The sequence below is a fragment of the Vigna radiata genome, chromosome 5 (assembly GCF_000741045.1).
Source record: "Vigna radiata var. radiata cultivar VC1973A chromosome 5, Vradiata_ver6, whole genome shotgun sequence".
Taxonomy (NCBI): domain Eukaryota; kingdom Viridiplantae; phylum Streptophyta; class Magnoliopsida; order Fabales; family Fabaceae; genus Vigna; species Vigna radiata.
Window position 1 is genome coordinate 21352865 of NC_028355.1, and position 27124 is coordinate 21379988.

Below are 27124 nucleotides of genomic sequence, written 5' to 3' on the forward strand. Positions count from 1 at the left end.
CATGTTTAGGTTGTTTGTTATAAAATGTGTTTGTTATCCATGCACTCTCTTATGATCAAATGTTTAATCTGTTACATGATGTTTATTTATATAATTAGCTCACCCTTGCCTTGTTTTTGTGTATGTTGCATGTTTCTCTTTTGCGATGATCATCCTTGTTGGATGTGAGCAGATGAGCATGAACCCACTTTGGAGGATGTTTTGGAAGACCAAAACAACACTGATGCTGCAACTTAGTTTTTTTTTAGGATTTATAATTTGTTGACCTTCTAGTTGAACATATGTATCTATTTTGAAAAACTCTAGAATTTTTCCCATGTGTTTTGTTTATTTAATTTCCTCTAGATTTCGGGATTACTGTAATCACAACCTGATTAACTTTCCTACTCTTCAACTGCTCTCTTTTATTATCAATGTGGACATCTTGATTTTTAGACATGTATGGTATAAAATAGGGATGTCACATTATCATTCGTACTTTATTCTAAATTAATTTCAACCAATCAAATTTTATTTTAAAATAATATTAATCACAAAAACAGCATTATGATCTTACATCTTCATCAATTAAAACATTTTTTTATATATGACACCTATTAAATCATTCATAAACTTTTTTGAGACTATTCCTTCATTTTTGTCAATTTTCACTTTTTTTTCTCTTGATGAAAAGAATTTGACTTTTCACTCTCTTTATTCATATTTCCCATTCCATCAAGTGTATATAATTAATTTGATGTTAGTGTGTTGCTCAGCAACTGAGTAGCACCTTCAAGTAAGGTGTGAGATCATAACTAACTAGAAAACATAAAGATAATATAAAATAAGCGTAGTCCAGATTTTACTATTGGGTGTTCCCGACAACTTATGTCTGCTATCTTAAGTACCTTTCTGCCCTCGGCAGGTAGAATGTACCTCGTGTTCCTTCATGAAAGGAACATGTGCCAGTGCCAAGTTAAATACAAACTGTATACATCAAAGAATAATGGAGCAATTCACAACTTGTTAGAAATAGAATGGCAGGTACGTCGAGCGGTAAATCGATAATCTATCCTGCATGTTTCTAATGATGCTCTCTCCATGTCTTCCATCCGAAAGGTATATCCATCTTGGTGCACATGGAAGGTAAACTTTGTAAGGCTATTGCAAAATTGAAGTGCAGTTAAAAGTAGGTGTTTTCCCCTACCTGACCTTGTATTCAATTTAATCCAGGTTGCATGGTTAGAGAAACTCTATAAACTCTATGGTGTATGAAGCAAAACTCATGCAAAATTGTCTAGCAGAAGTTTGCCGTACTATTTCCAGTTTTTCATCAAAGGATGAATTTTGTTGAGTTAATTCCCAGTTGAAGAAAATCCCTTGGGAAGACGATTAACCCATGCAGAAGGAAGAATACCGCTCTGTGAAACCAAATATACTATGAACGCGATATAGGCTGTCGTGCAGGAGCAGGCTAAAAGACCAAGCAAAACGCCATTCACTTCAGAAATGAAGAAATCTAACAAGAGATACCCATTAATCACTATTATCAGTCCAGCAACAGTCCATGCTACTCTCTACAAGTACAAAATAAGTAAAATTTAGTATGGAAAAAAGAGAGAAGAATTTGTATTCTTGAAATCAGTATACTTAATGAATATGGTATTTGATCATCGTTTTTCCTTAAATTACTTCTACATTAACCCAATTCCCACAAGCACGTGAATCTTGTATAGGAACAAATCCTTGGCAAGGATTTTAATGTACATTATATGATACTTATGTAAATGGAAGTCAATGCGTAGCAATACTTTTCCTTACAGTTATGAGCCAATTCCTTAAAAATTTAGGACTCCATGAACTTAAGCAAGGAAATATAATTTTTCTGTTTTTTTCCTATAGAAGAATGAACTGAAATTAAAACATCTTCACATTGCACTGCACAGAAACAGATCTCGAAGTAACTTAAATTCATGTTTGCTGATCATTTCTGTTGCAGAAAATCAACTGGAGAATTAAAACATTTTTTTAAATTCACCTTCATATAAAAATCATTCAAACCAAATGCATCTAAGCAGAAAAACAAGAAAAGAAAGGGGATACAAGCAACTATAGAAAAACATCAGGCATCAACCACGTTTCACTCTCTTAAATATAACTGGCAGATCTATTTCTAGTTTTATCCAGCAAACAGGTATAGATTGTTATTGAATTACCAACACACATCTTAAATAACTTTAGATTTGATAATCAAATTGGGCATTGGCTATCAAGCCTGACGGACAACCATCCTTAACTCCAGAAAAAGGTATTGCAGACACAAAGCAAAAACATTGGACAGCTTTACCTTTGTTCTCTTACTGAAACATAATTTTGAACCATGTGGGAAGTTGCTTCAGGTAGATCTTATAATTAACAATCAACAAAATGAAAGAACAGTTAGATGATTAACTAACCTCAAGAACAGGTCCAACTCTAAATGTTCCCATGAGCTGCTCCTTGGAGACCAATGTGAGGAGGGGAATCAAAGCAAAGGGAATTTGCATGGACTGAAGCACATTGAGCCATTCATTCAAAATGTCCAAGGATGCTTCTGATCTATTAAAAACTATAGCTACAATTATAGTTGGCACAATTGCAAAACTTCTAGTGATCAATGCTCTCATCCATTTCTTTAAACGAAGGTTGAGGAAACCCCCCATTATGAATTGCCCAGCGTATGTGCCAGTGATGGTGCTACTCTGGCCAGCTGCCAATAACCCAATTCCCCATATATAAAGAATAGGGAAAACTCCTCCTCCATACTTTTCTTCAAGATATTGCCCTGCATTGACGAGTCCTATGTCTTTTGCCTGCTTTGTTCCATAAAAACCCTTAGCAAAAACTGTTGTGACAAATAGATTGATCATGAAGGAGACTGAAAGTGCAGCTGATGACTCGATTGAATAGTAGTTGAGAGCCTCCTGTACCCGACCTTTCTTATTAGGATCAATCTTCCTTGATTGAACCAAAGCAGAATGCAGGAATACATTGTGAGGCATGATGACACAACCCACAACACCCACAGCTTGACGAATTGTTTTTGAGCTTAGTCTCGGAACCAAAATACCTATCAAAAGGAACAAACACAGTTATATTATATCCATGGACTGTGAAAGGCTAGATATCTTTTAACTCGTGAAAAACCAGTGAGAAGGGCAAGCTAATAAAGAACACATGGGTCATATAAAAAAGTGATATTTCAACCACAACAACAGATGAAATTTACCCATTAAAAGCTCTTGTCTATTAGGTCTTGCATCAGCAAACATCCAGGCAAATGAAAGACCCATAATAGAAATGAGAACTGCAAAAGCAGCTTCCAACTTCCTCACACCATAGTTCTCAAGAAATAGAAAGAAAAAGCTGTTCAAAACAACAGAGAATATACCACAGTTAAAACACGTTCAGACGAGAAAATGGAAAGCTTGCAAGCAATTAATGAAAGGGAACAATATACTACAAACAAGGGTACATAGAATTTGTAAGAAAAGTAATAAGAAAAATAAAATAAAATACAATCCTCCATGAACTAAAATGAGCCTGTGAATGCATGAATTAAAAATAAAATTGTAGAGAAACTAATTTGAAAAAGAAAAATAAATTAAAAAACATGAAACCAGAACCTAACAACATAAAAACCACCTCAAAACATGACTGGTGGAATTCAAAGAACAAGAATTGAGATAAAGTTGTGTGGATAGAAAAACGAGACAAAAGGGTAAAATTAATCAAACTTTTTCCAACAACTAAATTAGTTTTGAATGCAAGGTTCTCTCTAAAAGTTGAGGTAAATGCATTCCGGTATATAAAAATCCAATAGAAACATGAGTTAAATGACAGGGGTTAGCAACAGCAAGGAAGGATACCAGTCGGAAGCAGTGATTAGAACTCCAACCCAGAGAGGGAGGAAGCCTCGGCTAAGAATTTGGATGGCGATGGCACTTCCAATTACCTCTTGAATGTCGGCGCCAATCAGGGCCAGCTCGGCCATGAACCAGAGCACAAGGCGGGCCCAATGGGGATACTCATCCCTGCAGAGCTCAGCGAGGTGGCGGCCCGTGGCGACCCCGACCCTGGCGGACAGAAGCTGGATCAAGAGGCCCATGACGGTGGCCCACATCAAGAGCCAGAGGAGCGAGTAGCCCGCGATGGCCCCAGACTGGAGATCCCCCTCGAGATTCCCCGGATCCAAAAAAGCTATGCTCATCAAGAACCCAGGCCCAGTGAAGAGCCACAGCTTCTTCCATGAGAAAGGAGGAACTGTCGCATCGTCCACTGTGTCAAAATCGAAATCCGCCACCAGGATCTTCTCCCCCGCTTCGTATGCCACATCTTCTTCCGATGACGATACCGCTCCTGCTTCCTCTAGAAGCCGGTTCGCCTCCTCGTCTTTCTCCTCTTCTTTCGACCCCTCTTCTCGCGACGGAGCACTCATTTTCTGATCAAACTTTCCGGCGTGCACGGGCGGCGGAGGAAGCCAGTTCGCGGTGGCCTGCTACCTGCTACGTGTGCAAACTCAACGGACCTATTTATACGGATCTATCTACCATCTGGCCTAGCCAATGTGTTCTGTAGCTAGTTACTCTCTACTCCGTTCCTGGATGCAATCGCTGGGTTTAAACTAACATCTAGCGACACGTCACAGTTACAGAACTTACTTTCGTCATTTCTTTAGAGAAACTATTGCATCGTCTGCGTCTGTGGCCGTTCGATCATTTATTTCACCATCATTCGTTTGTTTTTTTTATCTTGTCAGGTGCGCGGTTATTACTACAATTTATACAACACTTCAAGTTCCGTATCTTATCTGACTTCTATTGTTCGCACCAAACATGGTGTACTTCGTGTCTCTTAGTTGACATTATTTTCATTAATGAGTATTTATGTTGTTTAATTTTAAATTACTTTTATAAATAACAATTTTTAAAATAGTTTGGTAAATATTAAAAAAATAATAGTAGCATTTTGGAGTTTTACTTATTGAACATTATTTCTTCATAAAACATTTATTAAAAAATAAAAATTAAAGAATATAGAATTATTTTTTTGTCATTCATATTTGACATGTTCATCAACATTTGTCACGTCATAAACATTAAAATATCTAATATTAATTTTTAGAATCTGTTGATAAATTTATTAAAAAATCCATTATATGTTTTGACATTATAATAATATATTTATATTTGTATTCTTAAATTAATATTTAATGAAATAAACATTATATTAATTTTCTATTATACAATCTGCTATGTGAGAAGATTCATATATTTCAAATTATATGATAAAAATTAAAACTCGTAAAGCTGTTAATATTATTGTGTTTACTCCATTTTTTTATTCTTTTTACAGAAAGTATGTGTGCATTTAATAATCTAAAGTTATGTTGAGAACATAATTTATGCATTAAGCTGAGCTTTTCTTATACTCAGATTGTAATTTGAGCTTAATTTTCAATTTTTTTTCTATTGGTCAGAAACATATAGATTTTTTTTAATAGATTTTCGACAAAAATTAATCTTATTAGAAAAAAAAAAGTGTTTCTTCCCTAATGGATTGAGGTGTAAGAAAATGTGACTGTAATTAACATTTATATAAATTATTGAAAGGTTTTTTTTATATAAATTTTTGACTAGTTTTCAACCCCTGTACCTACTAAAGTGTTTTTCGAACTTTTCATAATAAGGATGAGATGTTTTAAGCCAACACAATTTTCATGAAGATATTGACATTTGGTTCTCTTCCAATGCTGATATCTAAAGGGCGTGTGGCAATCACGTGGAATGAAAATTGTATTTTTTTTTAAGGAAAAATGATAAGTTTACCTTACGAAAGAATGAAAAATCCATTTAGTATGTTATTGATAAAAAAAAAATATTGACTTTTAATATTATTACTTAATAATAAAATAATTTATACTTTAATGTTTAATTGTTTTCAAAATTATGAATTAATGATAATGTCTAACGTATTCAATTATAAATTTGAATATTTTATTATTTTGTTTCATTATAATTTATGAGTGTTTTTTTAATTAATATAATTTTTACAGTGTTTGCATAATATTATTTCGGTTATTCGGGACCTAACCCAATACAAAAAGAGAAATGAGACGTCTAAAGGTGGATCTGAAATTATGATTTTAACAAAATGTTATGATCTAAAAATTATTTTATAATTAATTATTAATTATTATTATTATTGTATTTTACTGTTATTATTTTTTTGTAACCGAAATATTTTCTTATTTAAAAAATAAATTATATGTAACTATTTTATTTATAAATACAAGATGTACTTCCATAATCAAGAGAAACTTTATTTAGCTTAAAATAGTTATTGACTTTGAATTAGAAAATTCGCATTATTTCCATTGTTCATTTTAAGGAACAAATTATAATCACCATCACACGTTCCATGGTGTGAATATAACTTCCGCATGCATAAATTTACAGTACATAAAAAACATTAAGAAGCTCTAAAGTGATTTTTGAAAGTTTTAGTGGATAATAAATAAACATCTACATCTAATAACGTTGAATCTTAAAAACAACTAAAATGGGTGGTATCTGTTAAAGAAATGATATAATATACTCTTTTTTTTTGCCTATGGAGTTGAGGTTAAGTATTTTTGTACAAATTATCTTCTAGTCACGTCCTTAATTATTCTTGCACTGTTAGGTCTAATTGGGTGTCATTTTGCAGAAAATATTCTAAAGTTCTAAACAATTTGATAATAAATACATAATAAAAGTAATAAACTTTTATAATATTAAATATGTATTTATAGACTTTCATGATGTATTTCTAATTAGGATTGGTTTAATTACAAATCATATACCAATCATCTAACTTATAAAATTAACCTAATTATTCTTATTAACTAGTCTTGTTTATGATTCGACCGGTCAATTTATTGATTGTTTCGTTGCTAAATGGTAGACTGCTCAATCCATGACTAATCGGATATTATTAGAGTAGATATTTAATAAATATTTTGATTTTAATTTTATCTAAATAATATTAGCATTCTTAAAAAGAAAGTTTAAGAAGGTAGTTGAAGAATTAAAAGAGTTAGGTGTGTTTTAATTACATTTTTACCTCAATTATTAAATTATATAAATTATTGGATAAAGTTAAGATTTAAGGAGAATATGATTTTATGTTTGGAACATTTTCGTTTAAAGCTAGAACCAATAATTACATTAAAATTTTATCTTTTTGAAACTTATAATTTCATAATTTTACATTTGAAGAAACAACATAAAATGCTCTGTAAAATGTCAAATATTATAGAAGATGAATTCAGTTTATTTAATAACTTCTGTTTTTATTTTATAAAGCATGGCGCCCGCCATGTGAAGGAACATTTGGTGTAGTTTTATGGAAGACGATGTTTAATGTATTTGTTATGTTTATTCTCATGCATTTTCTTTTGAATTAATTTTAATTAGAAAAAAGGTTAGAAAGGTAAAGAGACTTATATATAAAGAGAACATTAAAATTCATATATATTAATTTTGTGAACTTTTACTTGTCTTTTCTTTTTTACTTTTTACTCAGAGTAATAGTAATATGAGGTGACCCAAAACAAAAAGCTTATTTTATATCCAAATACCTTTTCAATTAATAAATCATATACATTCGTAACATTTATTTAGTGATAAAAATTATTTACTAATTTATGAATATTTTATTTAAAAATTATATAGATAAATTTTTACAAATAAATTTATGAATAATTTAATTTTATTATATAGAAAAATTCACTTATTTTTTTCTTTTTTGTGTTTCTTTTAATAAAATAATTTTTCATATAAAAGTTTTGTTTTAATTAGTATGATCACATTCCTATATTATAAAATCGGAAGTAAGAATGACAAAAAAAAATGTTTGTATGGATATTATTTGAATCTGTATTTATACATTATTCTCATGTTTATTTAGTATTGTTAAAATAGGTTATTTGATTTATTTTAGTTTGATTACATGTTAATCATTTAATGAGTGAATTTAATTCAATTAATATGAAATTCAAAAAATTTGAATTTTATTATGGATTAAACAGATTACCTCATTGACTTATTTAATTGTAATTTTTTCATTCTTCAAACCTAATTTTTTCATTCTTCAAACCTAATTTTTTCTTACAAACAAAAACACACTTAAATCTTTTTTTATATAGAGTTCAAATCAAAGCCATTAAAAGACCTAACCAAAATAGTTAAAGATTCTAACTGAAAAATATAAAATCCTAATCTAAAATCCTAAAAGATACAATTAGGAGCTTTAAACACTAAACAGAAACAACAATCATAAAACAGAAACCGGAAGATAAAAATAAAAATAGGTGATATAATAAAAAATACATTAAAAGGATTTTATTATATATGGGATATCATCACAATTAATCACGGTACCGACAGTATAGACGCATGAAATTTCATTTCATTCACAGCTCTTTGAAAGTTTTTCTCGGGTTAACATGGCAGACTACGAGCAATGTTTGGCCACGCACAAGGAACTCGTATTTTCGCAAAGGAGTATATGGAGCAAAACAATTTTGGAAAGTCATAGGAAGAATATAAAGTTACTATGAAAAGTTAATTAAGGCAGCTAGCATTCGGCTGCCGGATCAGCCGGTGGTTCAACCGGTGGCCGAGGAGGAGAATGAGGAACTGCCATAATAAGGTATTTTTAATCTTTTAGCATTCTTGATAAAAAGAAAATGTGTCTTGTTTATATTCAATTTATTAAGACACTTGAGAATTAAACTTTAATGGTGTGTTAGGTGATTGGGAGAGGGTGAGTGAGGGGATTTGAGAATAATATTTTTTGTTGTTTATTTGAGTGAATTTGAAGGTAAATGAAAATGAATTTTGAAGTAATTTTTTTTAATTTGTCATATAAACTAAATCCTACACCAATTCTCCCAAATTTTATTTTAAAATTCACTCTCGTTTATCTCCAAATTCACTCAAATAAACAACAACAAAAATTATCCTCAAATCCACTCAATCACTCTTCCCAGTCACCTCCCATCACCTTCAAGTGAACACACCTTAAAATAATTTTAGAGGATTGGATTGATTCCTCTCATAATCTTCTATTTATAATAATAAATTGATACAAGAGTACATGATAATTAGAGTAACCTAGACACAATATAAACATGATAATTAGAGTAACCTAGACACAATATAAACATGATAATTAGAGTAACTCTAGACACAATATAATCATGATAATTAGAGTAACTCTAGACACAATATAATCATGATAATTAGAGTAACTCTAGACACAATATAATCATGATAAATAGGATAAATAACCTAACACCCCCTGGAGCATACAAATTGTATGTACCAAGCTTGGAACAAATAAACTCAATNNNAGGACCCCTTAATGATTTANTCAATACATCTGCGAGTTGATCGTTTGACCCAATAAACTCAGTACATATTTCTTTAGTCAACAACTTTTCACGAACAAAATGACAATCAATTTCTATATGTTTAGTCCTCTCGTGAAACACTGGATTTGATGCAATGTATTGCGACAAAGCGCAGCTTGTTTGTCGCAATACATCTTCATAGTATGGATGTCACAGAATTTAAGCTCTTGAAGGAATTGTTTCACCCATATAAGTTCACATGTTAGTGACGCCAGCTTCCGCTGTTGATCAAGCTATTTCTTACTTTTCCATGAAATAATGTTTCCTCCCAATATCCTGTAGTAGACCGTCTATCAATAGGCGAGTTTGGCCAATCTGCATCACAATACCCAGAGAGTTGAATGCTTCCTTTATCTTCATATAACAGTCCTTGCCCGGGAGCCTTTTTGACATACCTTAGAATGCGAATCAATCATACAATCATCAATCATATACTCATAAAATCATGCATACAAAATCTTCATAATTAAATTTATAATCTTCCTTTACCTCTAAATCCCACTAAGCTTCTAAGTCCTTCACAGCACTACTTCTATGGCTTCCCAAAAGTCCAAAGTTGTCCAATTGAAAATCTGATCGGTGCAAGTGAAAGAGCTTAGCACCGGGAAGAACTATTCTGAAAGGAGTAAGGTGATCAGAGTAAAGGAGGTGGTCAGAATTTTAGAGAGAAGCTGGTGGTTTCTAGAGAGAAAGAGGAGAAAATGATGGTTTCTGGAGGTAGAAGTGCAGAAAAGTGGTGTCAATTTTCAAAAACCAACTTTAAATATGGCATCCAAAAAAGACACTCTGTTCACTCCCTGCGTGCCACATATCTTCCACTATTTGAAAATTCTCATTTTCCTTTACTGTCACACGGTTTACGAAGGCGGGGAATTAAATAAGCTACACTCTTTGTCTCTCACTCACATGGGAAAAGTCAAGAGCAATACCTGTCCCACTAAAAATGGGGTGTGACATAAAGAACAATAACAAATTTAATACCAAGATAAAAGATTCAGTACAAATTAATTTATTTATTAGAAAACAATAAAATATTAAAATATAGTAAAACTTTCGTCATGAACTTAAAACTAATTGTTTTACCTATGATAAATGTTAAATCACGTGGAATGAAAATTGTATTTTTTTTAAAGGAAAAATGATAAATTTACCTTACGAAAGAATGAAAAATCAATTTAGTATGTTATTGATAAAAAAGTACAAATTGACTTTTAATAATATTACTTAATAATAAAATAATTTATAATTTAATGTTGAATTTTTTTCAAAATTATAAATTGATGATAATGTCTAACGTATTAAATTATAAATTTGAATATTTTCTTATTTTGTTTCGTTATAATTCATGAGTGCTTTTTTAATTAATATAATTTTTACAGTGTTTGCATAATATTATTTCGGTTATTCGGGATCTAACCCAATACTAAAAGAGAAATGAGACGTCTAAAGGTGGATCTGAAATTATGGATCTAAAATATAAATTTCGCCGGGTTAAATATGTTTTTAGTCCTTATATTTTGGGGCGATTTTGGTTTTAGTCCCTCTTTCAAATTATAGTACAATTTAGTCCTTCAACTTTAGAAAACTCTGATTTTAGTCCTTTTTACCAAATTTTTTTAATTTTATTTACTGTTTCAAACGCGTTTCTCAGTTAACATTAGAGCAAAAATGTGTGAAACAGTGTAAATAATCTAAATGCTACACCAAATTTTATAACTTTCAAATGTTAATGGAAAATGTTGAATCCACAACCATTCAGAAACTTACTTTCCCTTCCAAATTTACCACTAAGTCATATCAATGTAAAAATTTTCATCATCTACTATTTTGAAATTGCCACTTATGTACTCTTTTTTTATATAAAATTTAGTAATTTTATTTCGATCATTTCTGTTGAATTATATAGAAATCATGTACATTATCAGGGAATTTTTTGTTTTATCATTTTTCTCATTAAAAGTAAAACTTAAAACGTTACTACCTAAATAAATCATAAATCATGAATTTTTTCTTTGCTTAAAGGAAAACCAAACGATCATATTATATTTAGATAACGTAATATCAGACTTCATTGTGTTAGTTAATTAGCTTATTTTTTCCATTACTTATTTATAATTTTTGTTATATTTTACATCATTGGTTTAAATTGATTTTAATTTCAAATAAATGAAATTTGGTCTTATAATCTCTTAAAATCAACACAATCCTGTACCTATCGTGTAAATTGAATTAGTAGTCTTAATTAGTGGTATTGTCAATGAAAGAATATCGTGGCCAATTAGTAATGACAGTTTAAAACTGTTATAATTAATTAATATCGCCATTTTAAGTCTATTTTTAGAAAAAAAATGAAACCAAGTAAATAATGAATAATTAATTTGAAACATTTATTAAAAGTACAACGAATTGAAACGAACAAATAAATGACATAAAAAAACTAATTAAACCTAATTTTTTAAAGTAAGTTCTCGAATTTGAATTTCATAAATAGAAAAAATAATTAAAAGAAAATATTCATTAAAAATATAGAAAAAACAGTAAATTGGCTAAATTATACACACATTAACTATTTCTAATTTAAAAATTTATTGGAGTAATTTTAGTTTGGAAAAACTTCTTTTATAAATACTTTTTTAACAAATTTTTGATAACGTGACATGATTGATCTGTTTAAAATATTTTTTTAAACATAAATTTAAATAAATCAATAAAATGATGATGTTATAAAAAAATTATCAAAAAAGTGTTATCAAAATATCATCGTCTTAGTTGATTAGATATAACATTGGGGAGCCAAAATATGCTGGCACTGTATTGTAGTGTTGTCTCTTACAACAATACTGTTTAAAACAATTCCAAAAGGTAAACAGTGTGATGAACAGAAAACATAGCCTTACCTAGTTGATACTCAGCATCTTATGGTTATCTGAAACTTGTGTCTCAACAATAATCCATAGAATAGATGCTCTTTATGGAAGAAGATCGTTAAGTCCAATTCGAACCCATAAAGTGCTGCAGGATGCAATTACATATAAAGCTTTGATTTTGGCGGTTTTGTTTGTAGCTTGTATTGTAGCATCTGCAGCCACAACAACAGCCATCAGATTTTGTTGAAAAAAAACCAAGTGGGACCATCCTCATACACTTTCACTGGCTCCCTTTTCCGATTCTCTGTTATGTACCCGTGCTTTTATTCAGCTGCAAGTTCAGAAAATCTTCACCAGAATTGGGTTACTCTGATCTGAGAGTCAATGAAAGAGGAAAGAACGACTGAAGTGAAAAATTGGCATGCAATAGTTCATGTGAACAGTTGCAGCACCATTTGAAGCCACACAACCAGTCTCCTTTGTAGACCCTTTTGGCAAACCACTCGGCATTCTTTATTCTTTATATTGGGAATATTTCTTTGAAGATTGTAGATTAAAATTCCACGCTTATATAGGTCTGAACTTTCTATCCTTAATTCGAAACATGTTATAATCACTCATTTCCTATCACTATTTATCTCTTGGCTGTGGCTACAAGCTCATACAAGGGTAATAGATTTTGGTAAATTTCAGCTTAACAGCCTATTAGAGGAATATGTTAATTTCTTTTAGTTAAAGTATCAGGACATCATGGAAGGGTGAGTATACAACTTTCAACGCAAAATGACTTCAAGGGCCAGGACTATATCAGAGGGTAGAATATTTCTATACAAAGTGACAGACTTTGGTTTTAAAATAAAATGATGTTTGGGGAAATTGAAAAAAGCTTTTTATGATGGAATAAGCTATAACATGCTCGATATAGATAAATTCGTGCCCTCACCGATGAATTGCTGCATACTAAACATGATATTAGTTCGCAGGGAATACTGAGCTGATGCCAAATCCGAACAAAAATCTGTCTTAGAAATGACTTGGAGTTCCATTATTCTCAGCAACTTCTTTTATAAAAATGCTTTTAAATACTTTAATGGAATAAAAGTATACTTTTTCTTTCATAATTGTAACAATATTCATACTTTGTAAATAGTTAAAAAGCATTGTTCAATATAAGTGTCAGTTACGGGTAAGAACAAATTTATCTGTGTGAACTTGTGCCGAACATATGAAAAGAATATATAAGAAAAGTCTATTTTTTTGGTTGCTTAGTTAGCCGAAGTATATGCCGAAATGATAGTTACCCATTTCCCGGGCAGCTTCACGCAAAAAAATAGAAAATAACATCATTCAATCTCTTCACAAAACCCACACCCAAAGTCTAATTCCCAACCAAATTTTCCCAGCTATCTACATGATCCCTCAAATCACATCACTACAAGACACATGTCTGTGAGCCTAAATGTGAAACAATCTTCGTACTTTGTGAATAAGCCTTCGGCATATAGGACATACTTTGCTCTCCTCATCGACAATCCTGCAAAATGCACTCAAATGTGAATCTTCTGAAATTTGTATAAACTGAAGCCTGTGAAAGTATTCAGTAGTGAGTACCTCTGTGCGCAGTCATAGCAAGTGGCACAGTGTCCACAAGGAACAAAGAAGCTGTTGCGTTGTTCATCATAACAAATGCAACATAATTTTTCATCATATAACTCCTCTGATGAAGAGCTACTATATGCTCCTGAATTTTGTTTATCATCTTTTGCATTTGTTCCATATGACATTCGATTTTCCTCCACTCGCATCAATGGCTCAGTTTCGGCCTGTGCTGCAACCACATTACTTGTTCTGTATGTAACATCGATTGTAACTTGACTATGCTGCTCAGCATCATCATAAACTCCAAGGATTTTCAGAATCAGATAAACAACAATCGCAGTAACTCCTACACGCAAAAATGCGTCATCTTTAGCAACAAAATGTATATATATAGTTCAACCAAAGGCTTCAGAACAGAAACTTTAATCATTGTACCTAGAATTAATACGTAGACAACCACACGGGCCACTAAAGAAATTTCAACATACGTTACCCCATTTCCCTGTAACCAATCGATGTAACAATGTATTGTTGAATTACTTCGGTGAAGATCTCCAAAGTTAAATGAGTGAGACAAGTTTTCTTGTGCCTTACATTGTTGGCTGCCGTAAGAATAACATAATGAGTATCTGGGAAGAAAAAACTGATTCTACAAGGTCCATTTTCAGTGGAGCACATCTTCTTGGCTTTGGTGGTATCATATACCTTTGCTGAAACATTAACTTCCATAGTCAAGATTATGTTCTTTGCATTCATGTTTAGAACTCCAATTTGGTATCTATCATCTTCCCCGACCATGTATTCAGCTTCTTTACCTAGTAATGTCCACAAAAATCAAAATGCCCTGCCTCTTTCAAAATTTCCATATACTTAGCAAATAAAAGATAAATGGGCGTAAAACTAGAGAATAGAATTGGACATATTGCTCCTTAATTGGTAAGAATTTCTTTATTGAAAGAAATACTGACTGACGTAAGCTTTCTGAAAAAATAAAATCATGACAAGCGAGGAGCAACTTATAATGAACAACAATAAGTATTGCCGAATGTAGTTGACTAGTAATATGACTAAATAGTATAGTAAATGAGAGTCAACCCTCTTCTTTTAAATTAGTTTTTAATGTTGAGTTAAATTTTAAGATGATGTAAATGAAAGTTTACCTCCATAATTGTTAAACTTAACAAACAGGTTGTTATCAAACAACTCAAATGAATAATCTTTGTCAAGAATAGGGTAGGTTGAGAATCTCACGTCAATTATTAATGAGAGAAATAGTGTATAATAGTACAAAAGAATTTGGAATTCATGATCCAAATTCTAGTTTCAAAATTGCAGCCGATGCTTAATTACTAATATCACTAAAGTAGTTTTTTATCCAAATTTTTGCTAAGACAGCTAATTCTGTAAACAATTACCATTAACAGTCTCTCGAAGAGAAATTGCATCGAGGAAGGTCGTATGTGAATCCTGTAGTTGTTCAAACTTCACGTCTCCTGCGAAATAAGAATGATTCTTGAGACAAACCTGAAATTTATACTCAAAAAAATGAAAAAAAAAATAAATAAAGAGAAAGGCATGACCTTTAACCACCATCCCATGTAGCTTATCCAATCCAGTAGTAGTATGTTCTTCCCACCTAAGACGGATGGTGGAGCCCTGATTTAACCACAGAGAAATTCCCTGAAGTTGAAAAGTCAATTTCTTCAAAGACATTCTTCTGGGTGATTGCTTTAGAACAAACCAAACCAAACCAAACCTAGTAACAATGTTACCTTGCTTTTATAGGCTTCAACAAGGAAAAAATCCGACGCCGTCCAATTAGTTTGGGAGCTCAACTCGGGCTTCTTATTGGAAGTGTGAACAAAGACTTGATTTTTGTCCTTGCTTGACACTTGAAGCTGCTTCACAAAAACAGAACTGGTTGTAATCAAACGGGATGAGGCAGGACCAAGCAAGATAAGGGAATCCCCGTAATACCCATAACGGAGTGTTGCTGAAACTGCAAAATAGAAACATAGAGAAAAAAGGAAAAAAAAAGAAAAGAAAAAGGCAATGCGTTAGAAAGAATGATGATAGAAGGGAGGGAAGCAGAAAGAAGATGAAAAATTACATGCCAGAAATCCAAATGGCGAGAGGAGGCAGCATCCAAGCATGTTGCCACCCGTGAGGCTGAGATTGTGCAGTGCGCATGGGTGGATGTAATAGAGCTATTGATATTGATAAAATTCAAGACAGCAGCATTGAGAGTTGAAGAGTTGTCTCTTCTTTTATGAAGATAAACGTTAGGTGTGGTGTGAGTGATTGGCGGGTATTTGAATTGCTGGTATCAGGCATGTATGTTGAACGTTAGGTGCTACTTACTATAAGTTTAATTACTTTCCACATCAACTACTTCAATTCTGCATTTCTTTTCATTAATATACTTCTTCAAGAGTAAACACAATCAAACGCTAAACACTGACTGACAGATTTAAGAGTACATCATCACCTTATAATTTTAATATTAAACATTACAGCTCTTAATCATAAAAGTAAACAGTGTCTGCATATGCATGCTAACAAAATTAAAATGAACGAAAACATAGCAAAGCATGGTAAGGTTTACGGTTTATATCAAAACACCCGTACTGACAGCAAGCGTGACAACAATCAAAATAGAAAAGAAATACACACGCTGATATGCCTGTAATTAAGATATGATTGACAGATGATGTACAATTTAAAAGCTGAAGAAACAACAATATATATTATAGTACAAGAAACAAAATATTTGGGTTTTGCAGTGAAAAGGTTTAAAAGCAAGTAAAAAGACAAACATTTTTCATGAACAAAAACATGTGTAACTATTTTTGTAGACGACAACATGGGTCACTCCCTGTCATCAATGACCCACAAAAAATAGAATAACGTCATGGTCAGATATTGTATTTTGTGGCGTCCAGAATAGGGTAGGGTGCCCTTGCTGGCCTAATTTACTTTGTATGTCGTTGTATTTGAATTATCATAATGATATTTTGACAACTTTTTAACATTGTATTATTACTTGGTCTAAAATTACTTTGTTAAAAAATATCCTCAAAGTATCTTTATCGTTATTCTTCTCTTCAAAAAAACACGTATTGAGTTTGAATGATTGAGAGTCTAAAAATTACTCACTGTTACCAAATGGAATGAATGAGTAATGGTGCAGAAATATAGAGAAAATTTGGTGTACACCCCACCAAAATTTGTCCGTTCTCGGGCCATGGCCTCTTGCACCTGGGCCATAACCTCTTGCACTCCATGTTTCTCTATCGGCACCTAATTTCTCGAAGTAAAAACCAAAGGCACGACAAGCAGTTGCAAAATTTTATCTTGAAAAAGCAACCCTACCCATTCATATGTCACGAGAAGCAGTTGCAAAATTTGCAAAAATCTCTTTCTTTATTTTAATTATCTTAGTAAATATAAAAAAAAATGAAATATCAATCAGTTGTAAATATTGGAAAACATTAATATTAATAATTATTTTTAGTCAATCTTCTTGATGCCACTTCTTAAGTAAAAAATTTATCAAGATTATTTTAACTGGTACTGACAATTTTTTTTTTCTTCCTAACATGACATCAGTAAAATTGTTTTTATGTAATATTAATAACAATTATTTAAGTTAGTATCTATTAGTTAGAGAATATTTTTGCCGACTTCTTTGTCATTATTGACTGAAAATTCTTCTAAATAACATTGGAAAAAAATCGTTAGCAAAAGTTAACATTGTTAGTAATGATAAAAAGAATAATTACATCAATAACAAAATAACCTTGACAATTACCAATAAAAAAAATCAAATTTATATATCTAAAAACTAATGACTAATAATGATTTATAATAATAACAAAAATATTCATAATAATTTAAATAAAATCATCCTTACCAAAATAAATAAAAATAAAATAAAACCTTAGTCATTTAGTCAATAACTTTTTTCTTATCTTTTCAATTTTATAATTTAAGAGTAAAAGTTAGAAAAATCCATTAAAAGTGTTAGCACATAAAAAAGTTATGATTGTTTAGGAGTCTATTATCCTTCTATTGAATTTTTAAAATATATTAATATTAGTATATTAAGTTTTCAAATATATTTTAAAAAATCAAAATCAATATTCATTTATGTATTGTGAAATTTTAGAAAAGAATTTGATTATTTCTATCCACCCATGTAAAACTTGTGAAAGTTCATTCATATAATTATATGTACAAAATTCTATATTAATCAAATGTTTATACAAATAAAAATAAATAAAAATTATTCTGATTTCGATCGATTATATGAATAATTAATCGTTGAAATAATATAATTTTGCAATGATCTCAAACACATTTAATATTCCAAAAAACTAACTTTGGAGAAACATCATAAACATAGTTCACGCAAATTACTAATTCCAATATAGAAAAAACACAGTAAAAACATAATGTTAAGGTGCCTTTCTTTTTCAGGCCACACCACCATCAGTTTCAACTTCCAATCTTCCTTATTAGTAAGAACAAGTTCTGATCAACTGCAAACTTAACACAATGAGATGCATGTCCTCTCAGCATCAACTGAAGTCCTCCAAATGATGCATATACCTCCCTGGTGCAAGAAAAAGAATTCGGTTAGAGAATTGATCAGTCTCAAGAACAAAAGCATCAACTGAGAAGGTAGAACTATGAAAGAAAAACAATTGCCATCATACTGTGATTACAGAGATTATAGACTCCATTAAGCAAAATGTAAATAACATTCTAATCAAACTCCATGAAATAAGAAGACAAACATAACGCTTACAAATGCAACTAAACTATTTCTATGCTAATTCAATTTGCATGTAAAGCACGATTTGATTGAACATCCTAGATCCCCAGATGATACTTTTAAAAGAACAAAATGGAGTGAAACACCAATATGGAAAAAATGTACGTACACTTCAAACTCAGGTTCTGAACATCCCTCAATGTTATACAGCCTTCCATGCATGATGTATTCAAACTTGTCTGTAATTGACACCGAGCCATCCTGGAGAAAGATCAATTCAGTGTGAAGCCAGTACTCACTATTTTTTGTAACAAATATAAATCATTTAATTTGTTGAGAATAATCCAAGTGAGAACCCGTGGAAATAATTCATGTATGAAAGATCAATAACTCATTGCCTTAAAGTTGAGCTAAAAGTAATGTTATGTGTGTTAAGACTTATGTCACATATATAACCTATTCCTAATAAACCTCTCTATAACATAACTCAGTGGTATCATAACCTGGTTTAGGATGATTGACTTATATGGTTATAACAACAACAACATCATAACCATAACAAAAAGGTATTAGTATGACCACTTAAACCACTATAGCAACAACATTACCATAACCATAACAACAGGGTATAAATAGCTCACCGTACACCTGAGGAGAAATATTATATATGAAAGGAATTTACTCTTTAGAGGAGATTGTTGGAAATAATCCAAGTTAAGGCAAAGTTAAAAGTGGTGTCAAATGCCTTATGTCTGTTAAGACTCATGTCACATATATAATCTCTCCCTGATAAACCCCCCTATATCATAACCCATCAGAATTTAATTTAATAGATACCTTTCACATACTTATATATTACCGTCATATGGTAGTTAAAGCTTGAAACACCCTGCTAAATTTCTCTTCACTTATTCTGACACTAATCCTTAACCATCTATAATTTGTTTAATCCCACACAGGCATTACAACTACTTGTTCCAGTTTCTAAATAAGTGCATTTGCAAGCAGATAATCTTAGGGTAACATTCTGAGAGACTTTTCTCCACAGTCAACTACAGTATGACTTGTATTTTCAAAGTATGGAAGGCATTCAATTTAATTTGACTCGGTGCCTTTTTGGTTTGAATCTACCTCAACCAGTTCATGTTGTTTAGTTAGCACCATCAGAAAGAACCTTCCATTATATATGTGATCGAGTGACAGTGAGCCAATTTTTAGCTAAGTCCACAATATGATCAGGCAGAAAACAAAGCGTATATAAGAATTGGATTATAGAAGAGGTTTAAATAAATTGTTGAGTAAAGAGAACTACGTTCGAATTGTCTAAAACCACAGCAAAGCACGGAACTGTAAATGAATTAGTTTACCTTAGTATTCAAAACAAGTGAAGGAGACAAAGCCATCAAGAATCTTTCTTTTTCCTTCATAGGATAAATCTCTGTGTTTACATCCAGAAGCATGTACATGTCACGCTTCTCACTCCGTGCCACAATCCGAGAAACTGCAAGAACATAGCCACGACCCTGTAAATGCTAAAAGAACTTTGTCTAACAAACATTATTCATAAGATCAAATAAGTTTTTCAACTAATAAAACTAGGAACTAATATAGGTCTACTATCCACATAAAGTAACAACTAAAGTATAAAATTATTGCAAATTGAACAACTTGCCATTGCTAAATTCAACTAAGTGGCAAATCTCTATCATGACCTACCATAACCTGAATACCAATGTTTCCATAATTGAATTCTCCATTTGTACCGTAGGGTCATAGTCATTTGTCACTAAGTGAGATTTACTCTTGGAGCCAAAGCAAAATCCTATTCTCTTTAATTTTCTGAAAAGACCTCAGCTCAATATGGTTTGTTTCATACATTAAAACTCCTAAAAAAAATAGAACCTAGCATTTTATTTATCTATCTGAAAACTCATGATTTAGGAAAATAATAACAATAATGTTCTAGCCAAAACTTCTGCAATGCTAACAATAAACAGAATAGAGCCATACTTTCTAATAATCAATGATTCTTGTTGAGGCAACTTTCAAGTTCAAAATCATACAGCAGTTTGATCTTTAAAAGCATGAAATGAAATGATACAAAAAAAATAAGAGGTACCCATACCCTTGTCATACTTTTTGCCATCTGGATCTAGAGTCTCAACCATGAAAATATCATCAAAAAGAAGTTCACTCATCCTCTCTTCCTTCAAAACCAATTAGTTTCAGTTATCCAAACTCCAGAGCAGAGCAGCAGCCTGACACTGAACATATTGAGATTAGCACTAGAATTTAAAGGAAGAGCATCTCTATGTATGCCTAAAAGAAAATTTAGACAAATAACCATTAAAGAAGCAACAATGACACTACTATGATATTCAACTCTGTAGCATCTCAGTCACAACATTACATGTGCCAAGACATGATTAGACCATTCAATAAAAATAGTACAACACTTCAACAATTACAAATTAACAACATCCCATAAATTTAATCTTCCAACTTCCGCACCAGTATGATAATTAAATAATAATTACAGATATGAATACAAGGCATAGTAGTTTACCATCACTCTTCAGTTTACTTCAATCTTAAAAAAAATTACAAACGAGATTCTTGAATTGTGCTTTTGGAATTCAGCTGACTCGTGCATAAAAAGGCATCAGGAAATTCTACATGAGATAAGAAATGATAAAACTCCTGATTTGGGGATGATCTTATGATCCTAAATTCTCCTACTAAAAATACTTGTACACTCATGCATCAAAGCAACATAAACGTCACTCTAAAACAAATGAAAACAAACAAAATCACAACTGTAATGTCACAGCATAAGATACAAACTCAAGCATACAACTTCTTAATAGAAAGTTGTATTCGTAGTAGAAAAGTCATAACTCATTCTACAGAGGCTAATAACAAAATTCTATTCAGAGGTTCAGCCTCTGTTATTCAAAGAAAATCTATAGAAACCCTTAAAAAAACCAAAAAAACAATAATCAGAATAGAATAGAGAGTGATTGAGCAGGTGAGACTAACCAAGAATAGAATAGATGTCTAGTTCAATAAGCGGGACACCCTGCGGCAGCAGCTATTGTGAAAGAAGAAAAAGTTCAGTGAGGGCAAGATATAGAGATTTTCAATTAGACTCTTTTTGGTATATAGAAAGCTAAAATAAATAATTATTCCCTTAATAATATTTTGTATCTTTAAATTTAAAATATATTTACCTTTTTCAGTTGTTTATTTTATTTTATTCTTTTTTATATTGTTCACTTACAATATATTTATCTTCTTCAGTTGTTTAATTTATTTTATTTTTCATATTGTTCATTTAAAATATGTTTTATTTTTTATATCTGATTTTAGGTTTAGTTTATTTTTAACTTTATCTTAAGTCACTTAATTTTACAAAGTGTGATAATATGTTTTATTTTTATTATATGTTTAATTTAATTTATTTTCATTTAAAAAAAACACAAAATAATTTTTATTGTAATTATTAAAATAACAAATATTATTAAATTTATAAAATAGTTATGAAATTTTTTTTTATAATTTAGTTAAACAGCTAATTGAGTTTAAAACAATAATTATAATTTTTAAAATGTAAAATAATAAAATAGATATATTAGAAAATATAAATTTTGTAACTAATGCATGTATTAAAAGCTATTACAGAAAGAAATTTTATAATTATAGATAAATTACATAATGTGAAATTTAAAATTTTGAAAACCCTTTCAATTTTCTTCTAAATAATTAAGTAAAAAGATGATAACTGTTGATCACTTTGTTATCTTTGTGATTAAGAAAATATTTCATATCTATAGTCTTCTATGCATATAGTCTAACTTTAATGTTATTATAGAAAATATGATCATAAAATATCTTATAATAAAAATAAGAAGTTACTTAAACAATTGCTAGTTATGACTAGAGTACAGAACATAAACTAAGTTATATAGATTTAATAACAATTTTAAAATTAAATATAAAAACAAAGTTATTCTGTCAGATTCTCCACCGTATATATTAAATGAAAGAATTAAATAATTTAGGTTACCGCCTATAAAAAATACTGAACTTTTTATTCACCGAAAATAAGCCCGCCTTTGGCCGTTGGGCGCCATATGGAATTTTTTACTTTCAATCCAAAACATTTGCTTCACTAAAACTACATGTTTGAATTTAGAACCAAAGCCAAATCCTAAAATTTTTCAGACACACCAAATCATTTTAGTTTTCATTTGAAAACCCGCTCTTTGTTTTGTCTACCCATTATATATACATAAACATTATGGTAGTTTCTTCTCCTTACCCAGCACTCCAACTCCATCTCCCTTCTCTCTTCCACTCTTCCACTCTTTATTTGTTCCAAATTAACAACACAAGAGAAACAGGATGGAGACGCGTGCAGCTGCAAAGAGAAAGGCCACAGCTGCTGCTGCTCCCATGGTGGTGGTCCAAAAACAACATCCTAAAAGGCAGCGTGTTGTGCTGGGTGAACTTTCAAATTTTCCGAATGCAACTCAAAACAAACGCAAAGAGAAACTACAATGTCGGAAGAATCCAAATTTAAAGAAATCATCTCCCACAGAGTTCATATCCTCTTCCTCATCCCCACAGTTTGACCAACTTTATGTTTCCGACATCTTCGAGTATCTTCATGTGATGGAGGTAGTTCTTATTCATTAATGTCAACAAAGTTTTGATTTTGTCTAAGCTGACAATCTTTGGTGATGTTGAGTGTTTGTTTAAAATTCTAAATTTCTGGTTTCAGATGCAGAGGAAGAGGAGGCCAATGATTGACTACATCGAGAAAGTTCAAAAAGAAGTTACTGTAATCATGAGGACAATATTGGTCGATTGGTTAGTGGAGGTAGCTGAAGAGTACAATCTTCACTCGGACACCCTTCATCTCTCTGTTTCATACATAGATAGATTTTTATCAGTGAATCCTGTTAGCAAGTCAAGACTTCAATTACTGGGTGTATCGGCCATGCTCATTGCTGCGTAAGAAAGACTTCACTTCCTTTTTGAAGTTCTCAATGTTCAATTTGATGAGTTTAAACATCATATTTGCATTCCTCTTTTTATATTCAGAAAGTATGACGAAGTTGACCCACCCCGTGTTGATGCTTTTTGCAACATTACTGACAACACATATCAGAAGGCAGAGGTAAATATCCTTAACTGTTCTCTTTTATTACTTATTGTTATTGTTTTTCATTTTTATGATCTTTAATTTACCCCTTCCATTGCTTACATGTGTACTCGTAATATATAGGTTGTAAAGATGGAAGCTGACATACTCAAGTCTCTAAAGTTTGAGATGGGAAATCCTACTGTGAACACCTTTCTAAGGTAAGGGGATATATACCTTAAATGTAAATATGAATTTCAGTTCTTATTGAAATAAAATTGAGTGTTCTCATTGTTTCAGGAGGTTTGTTGATGTTGCTTGTGATAACAAAAAGGTAAGTTAAATATATCTTCATCTAGTTATTTTAATTTTCTTGAAAGCTTTATTGTGTTGTTTACTAATTGTTATTATGTTATATTATTTCAGGCTTCAAATTTACAGTTTGAATTTCTAAGCTGCTATCTTGCTGACCTAAGTTTGTTGGACTATGATTGCTTGAGAATTTTGCCTTCTATTGTGGCAGCTTCAGCTGTATTTCTTGCCAGATTTATTATTGCTCCTGAAGTTCATCCTTGGGTAAATGTCTAATGTTATAATATACTTTTAGAAGCATAACATGTTAATTATGTTTTAAGGACTGAATGTTGAGAACCTATTGCAGACTTCTTCCTTGTCTGAGTGTTCTGGTTACAAATCAGTTGAACTGAAAGAATGTGTCATCATCTTGCATGACTTGTATTTTTCAAGAAAGGCGGCGTCTTTCAAAGCTGTCAGGGAGAAATACAAGCAGCACAAGGTATTTTTCATTTATTATGATATATACTTTAATTCTCTGAACAAATTGAGTGACATAAAATCTTTTGCTGGAACAGTTCAAGTTCGTAGCAAGATTGCCTTCTCCTCCACATATACCAAGTCATTACTTTGAAACTCAGTGATGCAGTGAGAGTCCTTCATAAAAACACTCAATCAGAAAAGATATCATTTTTGTGCACTGATTTACTTAGATGGAAGTTGGTATCTTTTAAATGTATATTTGATCTGAAAGAGCAACGGGATAGGTTAGGTACCACTGTTCTGCCACTTTTGCTGTGAATCATCATGAAAAAATGTGATGGGTAGATTAACAGGATGAAGGCTTTTATCTGCATTGTTATCACTGAGCCTAAGGAAAAATGTACACATTTATGATCTATATACTACTGAACACAGTTGCGAATACTATTGTTATAATTTTGGTCCAAGATGGACTGAAAATCATTAGTTCTTCCAAGAGAGCTTTCATTTGGGTGAAGCAGAACATGAGTTTGTCATAATGAGAATTTCTTCTGAATTTGGAAGGACTTAGTTCTTTCTCTGTGGAAAGAGGAATCTGAGATCTTGCTTCACATCATTGATCCACATGATGATGGTTGCAATCTCGAGGAAGACAGTGATTCAACCAAGAAAGCAGCAACAACTTATAGTACTTCCAAACAGAATACCAAGGAATCTTGATTTCTGTGTTTCGAGATGGTAGCATCAATAAATTTCCATCTATTCGTCTTCTGCAAAACATGACTTCAGTTTTCTTGGTGTTGATTTAGAAGTCTTCTACATTGGAGATAAGCTTCAATTTAATGCCTAATGAACCCTCCCAAGACTATTGTGAGGTAACTTTTATGACCAATAGACATATTCAACAATGTCAACTACTCCATTGAGATGTAAACACTAAGATTAAGGAAGACCAAAGGTGTTGAAATCTCTAGAAATGTGAAGGAAATAAAAATGTATAGAGCTTACATGGTTTTATTTTTAAATATTGTGTTGGAAAGAATGGTTTTAAATTTTTGTTTTAGTAAGTTATTTAGACTATTATCGAATATTACATGGTAGTATATTTTAATTTATAGTATTTAAAAAGTTATATTAGTGTAAGTTTACAATAATTTTTGTTTTACTTGATATCTTCAATTGTTTTAGACAATCTCCTTTAAGTGAACAAATTTTGAAGAAAATTATATAGTAATATATAGTATCTAATAATTATCTTTTCTTTATATATAATTACCTTATTTATATAAAATAATTAAATGACTTACGTGCCTGAAAGTATAATCAAATATTTTATTTATTATCTGAATTATCTTCATTAATATTTTCCATTTGTAACATTAAATAATTTATAATTAATGATGAAAACTAAAACAAATTAAAAAAATTTAGAGAATACAAAAAGAGAAGTTAAAAAAAACTAAAATAAATGCATGGATAATGTTGATGTTTATTTGTAAGTGAAAAATTGGCATCTCTTTGGTTCTGGTGATTGTGATTTACATATCTTATGATAAATTTTTCTATATGAAGTTAATTTTTTTAAGGGGTGACATAGAAAGAAAAAAAAAATATGTTGAAAGCATATTTTAAGTTTGTTGTATTGTTTCAGATCATGTTTTTAAATATACATATACTTGTTTTGAATTTATATATTTGATTACACTTTTTTTAAAGATTAAATCATTTAATTGAAGTAACTATTAATAATCTCTTTTAAAAAAAAAAACATGAGTTAAATATGTTTTTAGTTCCTATACTTACGATGTTGGTTTTAGTCCATTTTTAAAGTAAGGTACAATTTAATTTTTGAATTTTAGAAAACTCTGATTTTAGTCTTTTTTACCAATTTTTTTAAACTTTATTTGTTGTTTCAAACATGTTTATCAGTTAACATTGAAGCAAAAATGTGTCAAACAGTATAAACAATCTAAATGCTATAATTTAACGTGCTTGAAACAATAAATAAAATTAAAAGAAATTGATAAAAAGGACTAAAACCATAATTTTTTAAAATTAAATGACTAAATTGTACCTTCGTTTAAAAATGGACTAAAAGCAAAATCGTCCCAAAGTATATATAGGAAATAAAAATATATTTAACCCTAAAAACATATTAAAACAGTCTTCCTCAAAATTTTCAGAAATTCATTAGTAACTTATGTAAATTTGTAAAAGAGTAAATTATATGCTAACATTATCTTCTTAAGAATAAATGGATGTTGAAGAATTTTAATAGATTTGGAAAGCTTTATCCATTCAATGTTTATCTTAATACAATTCATATATTACAAAATTCAAGCCACACTTGTCATTCATAGAAGAAAAATGAAACCCTTTTTACAATAGACTTAGATCCAGTATTATAATAAATAATAAGTTGAATTATATTTAAATATTTTTATCTCTCAATTTAATCACATTCTCGGTATTGTAAAAAGTGG

At 30.8% G+C, this 27124-nt stretch overlaps 4 protein-coding genes across 8 annotated transcripts; 1 reads left to right on the top strand and 3 right to left on the bottom strand.

The window, feature by feature from the left end:
* Positions 1-795: 795 nt before the first annotated feature.
* LOC106762831 (metal transporter Nramp2) lies at positions 796-4735 on the bottom strand. Of its 4 annotated transcripts, none has more exons than XM_014646913.2 (4): positions 3888-4734; positions 3248-3384; positions 2436-3088; positions 796-1556 (listed from the first exon to the last, which is right to left on the bottom strand). In XM_014646913.2, the coding sequence occupies exons 1-4, from the start codon at positions 4454-4456 to the stop codon at positions 1335-1337; spliced, it is 1581 nt and encodes a 526-aa protein (XP_014502399.1). In that variant the 5' UTR covers positions 4457-4734; the 3' UTR covers positions 796-1334. The 4 variants fall into 4 exon arrangements, with proteins under 4 accessions (XP_014502399.1, XP_022636676.1, XP_022636677.1 ...); XM_022780955.1 differs by having other exon boundaries at positions 1332-1498; positions 3888-4735; XM_022780956.1 differs by lacking the exon at positions 796-1556 and adding an exon at positions 1606-1969.
* Positions 4736-13581: 8846 nt separating this feature from the next.
* On the bottom strand, positions 13582-16339 carry LOC106761433. 2 transcript variants are annotated; one of them, XM_022780958.1, is made up of 8 exons: positions 16052-16339; positions 15714-15940; positions 15522-15621; positions 15357-15434; positions 14536-14756; positions 14377-14443; positions 13954-14287; positions 13582-13876 (listed from the first exon to the last, which is right to left on the bottom strand). In XM_022780958.1, the coding sequence occupies exons 1-8, from the start codon at positions 16092-16094 to the stop codon at positions 13798-13800; spliced, it is 1149 nt and encodes a 382-aa protein (XP_022636679.1). In that variant the 5' UTR covers positions 16095-16339; the 3' UTR covers positions 13582-13797. The 2 variants fall into 2 exon arrangements, with proteins under 2 accessions (XP_022636679.1, XP_014500472.1); XM_014644986.2 differs by having other exon boundaries at positions 16056-16338.
* Positions 16340-18248: 1909 nt separating this feature from the next.
* LOC106761461 (DNA-directed RNA polymerases II, IV and V subunit 8B) lies at positions 18249-21872 on the bottom strand. Its single transcript, XM_014645014.2, has 5 exons — positions 21758-21872; positions 20844-20982; positions 20086-20219; positions 18888-18979; positions 18249-18556 (listed from the first exon to the last, which is right to left on the bottom strand). The coding sequence occupies exons 2-5, from the start codon at positions 20914-20916 to the stop codon at positions 18439-18441; spliced, it is 417 nt and encodes a 138-aa protein (XP_014500500.1). The 5' UTR covers positions 20917-20982; positions 21758-21872; the 3' UTR covers positions 18249-18438.
* Positions 21873-22920: 1048 nt separating this feature from the next.
* LOC106760859 (putative cyclin-A3-1) lies at positions 22921-25740 on the top strand. The gene is made up of 8 exons (XM_014644293.2): positions 22921-23398; positions 23502-23734; positions 23825-23900; positions 24009-24085; positions 24165-24198; positions 24291-24440; positions 24526-24660; positions 24737-25740. Exons 1-8 carry the CDS (start codon positions 23123-23125, stop codon positions 24800-24802), a joined length of 1047 nt encoding a protein of 348 aa, XP_014499779.1. The 5' UTR covers positions 22921-23122; the 3' UTR covers positions 24803-25740.
* Positions 25741-27124: the final 1384 nt, after the last annotated feature.

What these genes read in the sequence shown, in the direction of transcription:
- LOC106762831 (XM_014646913.2), bottom strand. Translation starts at nt 4,456, where the DNA reads ATGAGTGCTCCGTCGCGAGAAGAGGGGTCGAAAGAAGAGGAGAAAGAC. An exon ending in TAGACAAGAGCTTTTAATGG is followed by an intron (nt 3,089 to 3,247) that starts GTAAATTTCATC and finishes TCCTTTTGATAG; the next exon opens with GTATTTTGGTTCCGAGACTA. An exon ending in GAGTTGGACCTGTTCTTGAG is followed by an intron (nt 1,557 to 2,435) that starts GTTAGTTAATCA and finishes TTGTACTTGTAG; the next exon opens with AGAGTAGCATGGACTGTTGC.
- LOC106761433 (XM_014644986.2), bottom strand. Translation starts at nt 16,131, where the DNA reads ATGCGCACTGCACAATCTCAGCCTCACGGGTGGCAACATGCTTGGATG. An exon ending in ACATGGGATGGTGGTTAAAG is followed by an intron (nt 15,435 to 15,521) that starts GTCATGCCTTTC and finishes CTTATTTCGCAG; the next exon opens with GAGACGTGAAGTTTGAACAA. An exon ending in TCTTCGAGAGACTGTTAATG is followed by an intron (nt 14,757 to 15,356) that starts GTAATTGTTTAC and finishes GGACATTACTAG; the next exon opens with GTAAAGAAGCTGAATACATG.
- LOC106761461 (XM_014645014.2), bottom strand. Translation starts at nt 20,916, where the DNA reads ATGAGTGAACTTCTTTTTGATGATATTTTCATGGTTGAGACTCTAGAT. An exon ending in TGGCAAAAAGTATGACAAGG is followed by an intron (nt 20,220 to 20,843) that starts GTATGGGTACCT and finishes ATGTTCTTGCAG; the next exon opens with TTTCTCGGATTGTGGCACGG. An exon ending in CACTTGTTTTGAATACTAAG is followed by an intron (nt 18,980 to 20,085) that starts GTAAACTAATTC and finishes ATCTTTCTCCAG; the next exon opens with GATGGCTCGGTGTCAATTAC.
- LOC106760859 (XM_014644293.2), top strand. Translation starts at nt 23,123, where the DNA reads ATGGAGACGCGTGCAGCTGCAAAGAGAAAGGCCACAGCTGCTGCTGCT. An exon ending in ACACATATCAGAAGGCAGAG is followed by an intron (nt 23,901 to 24,008) that starts GTAAATATCCTT and finishes CGTAATATATAG; the next exon opens with GTTGTAAAGATGGAAGCTGA. An exon ending in ACTGTGAACACCTTTCTAAG is followed by an intron (nt 24,086 to 24,164) that starts GTAAGGGGATAT and finishes TCATTGTTTCAG; the next exon opens with GAGGTTTGTTGATGTTGCTT.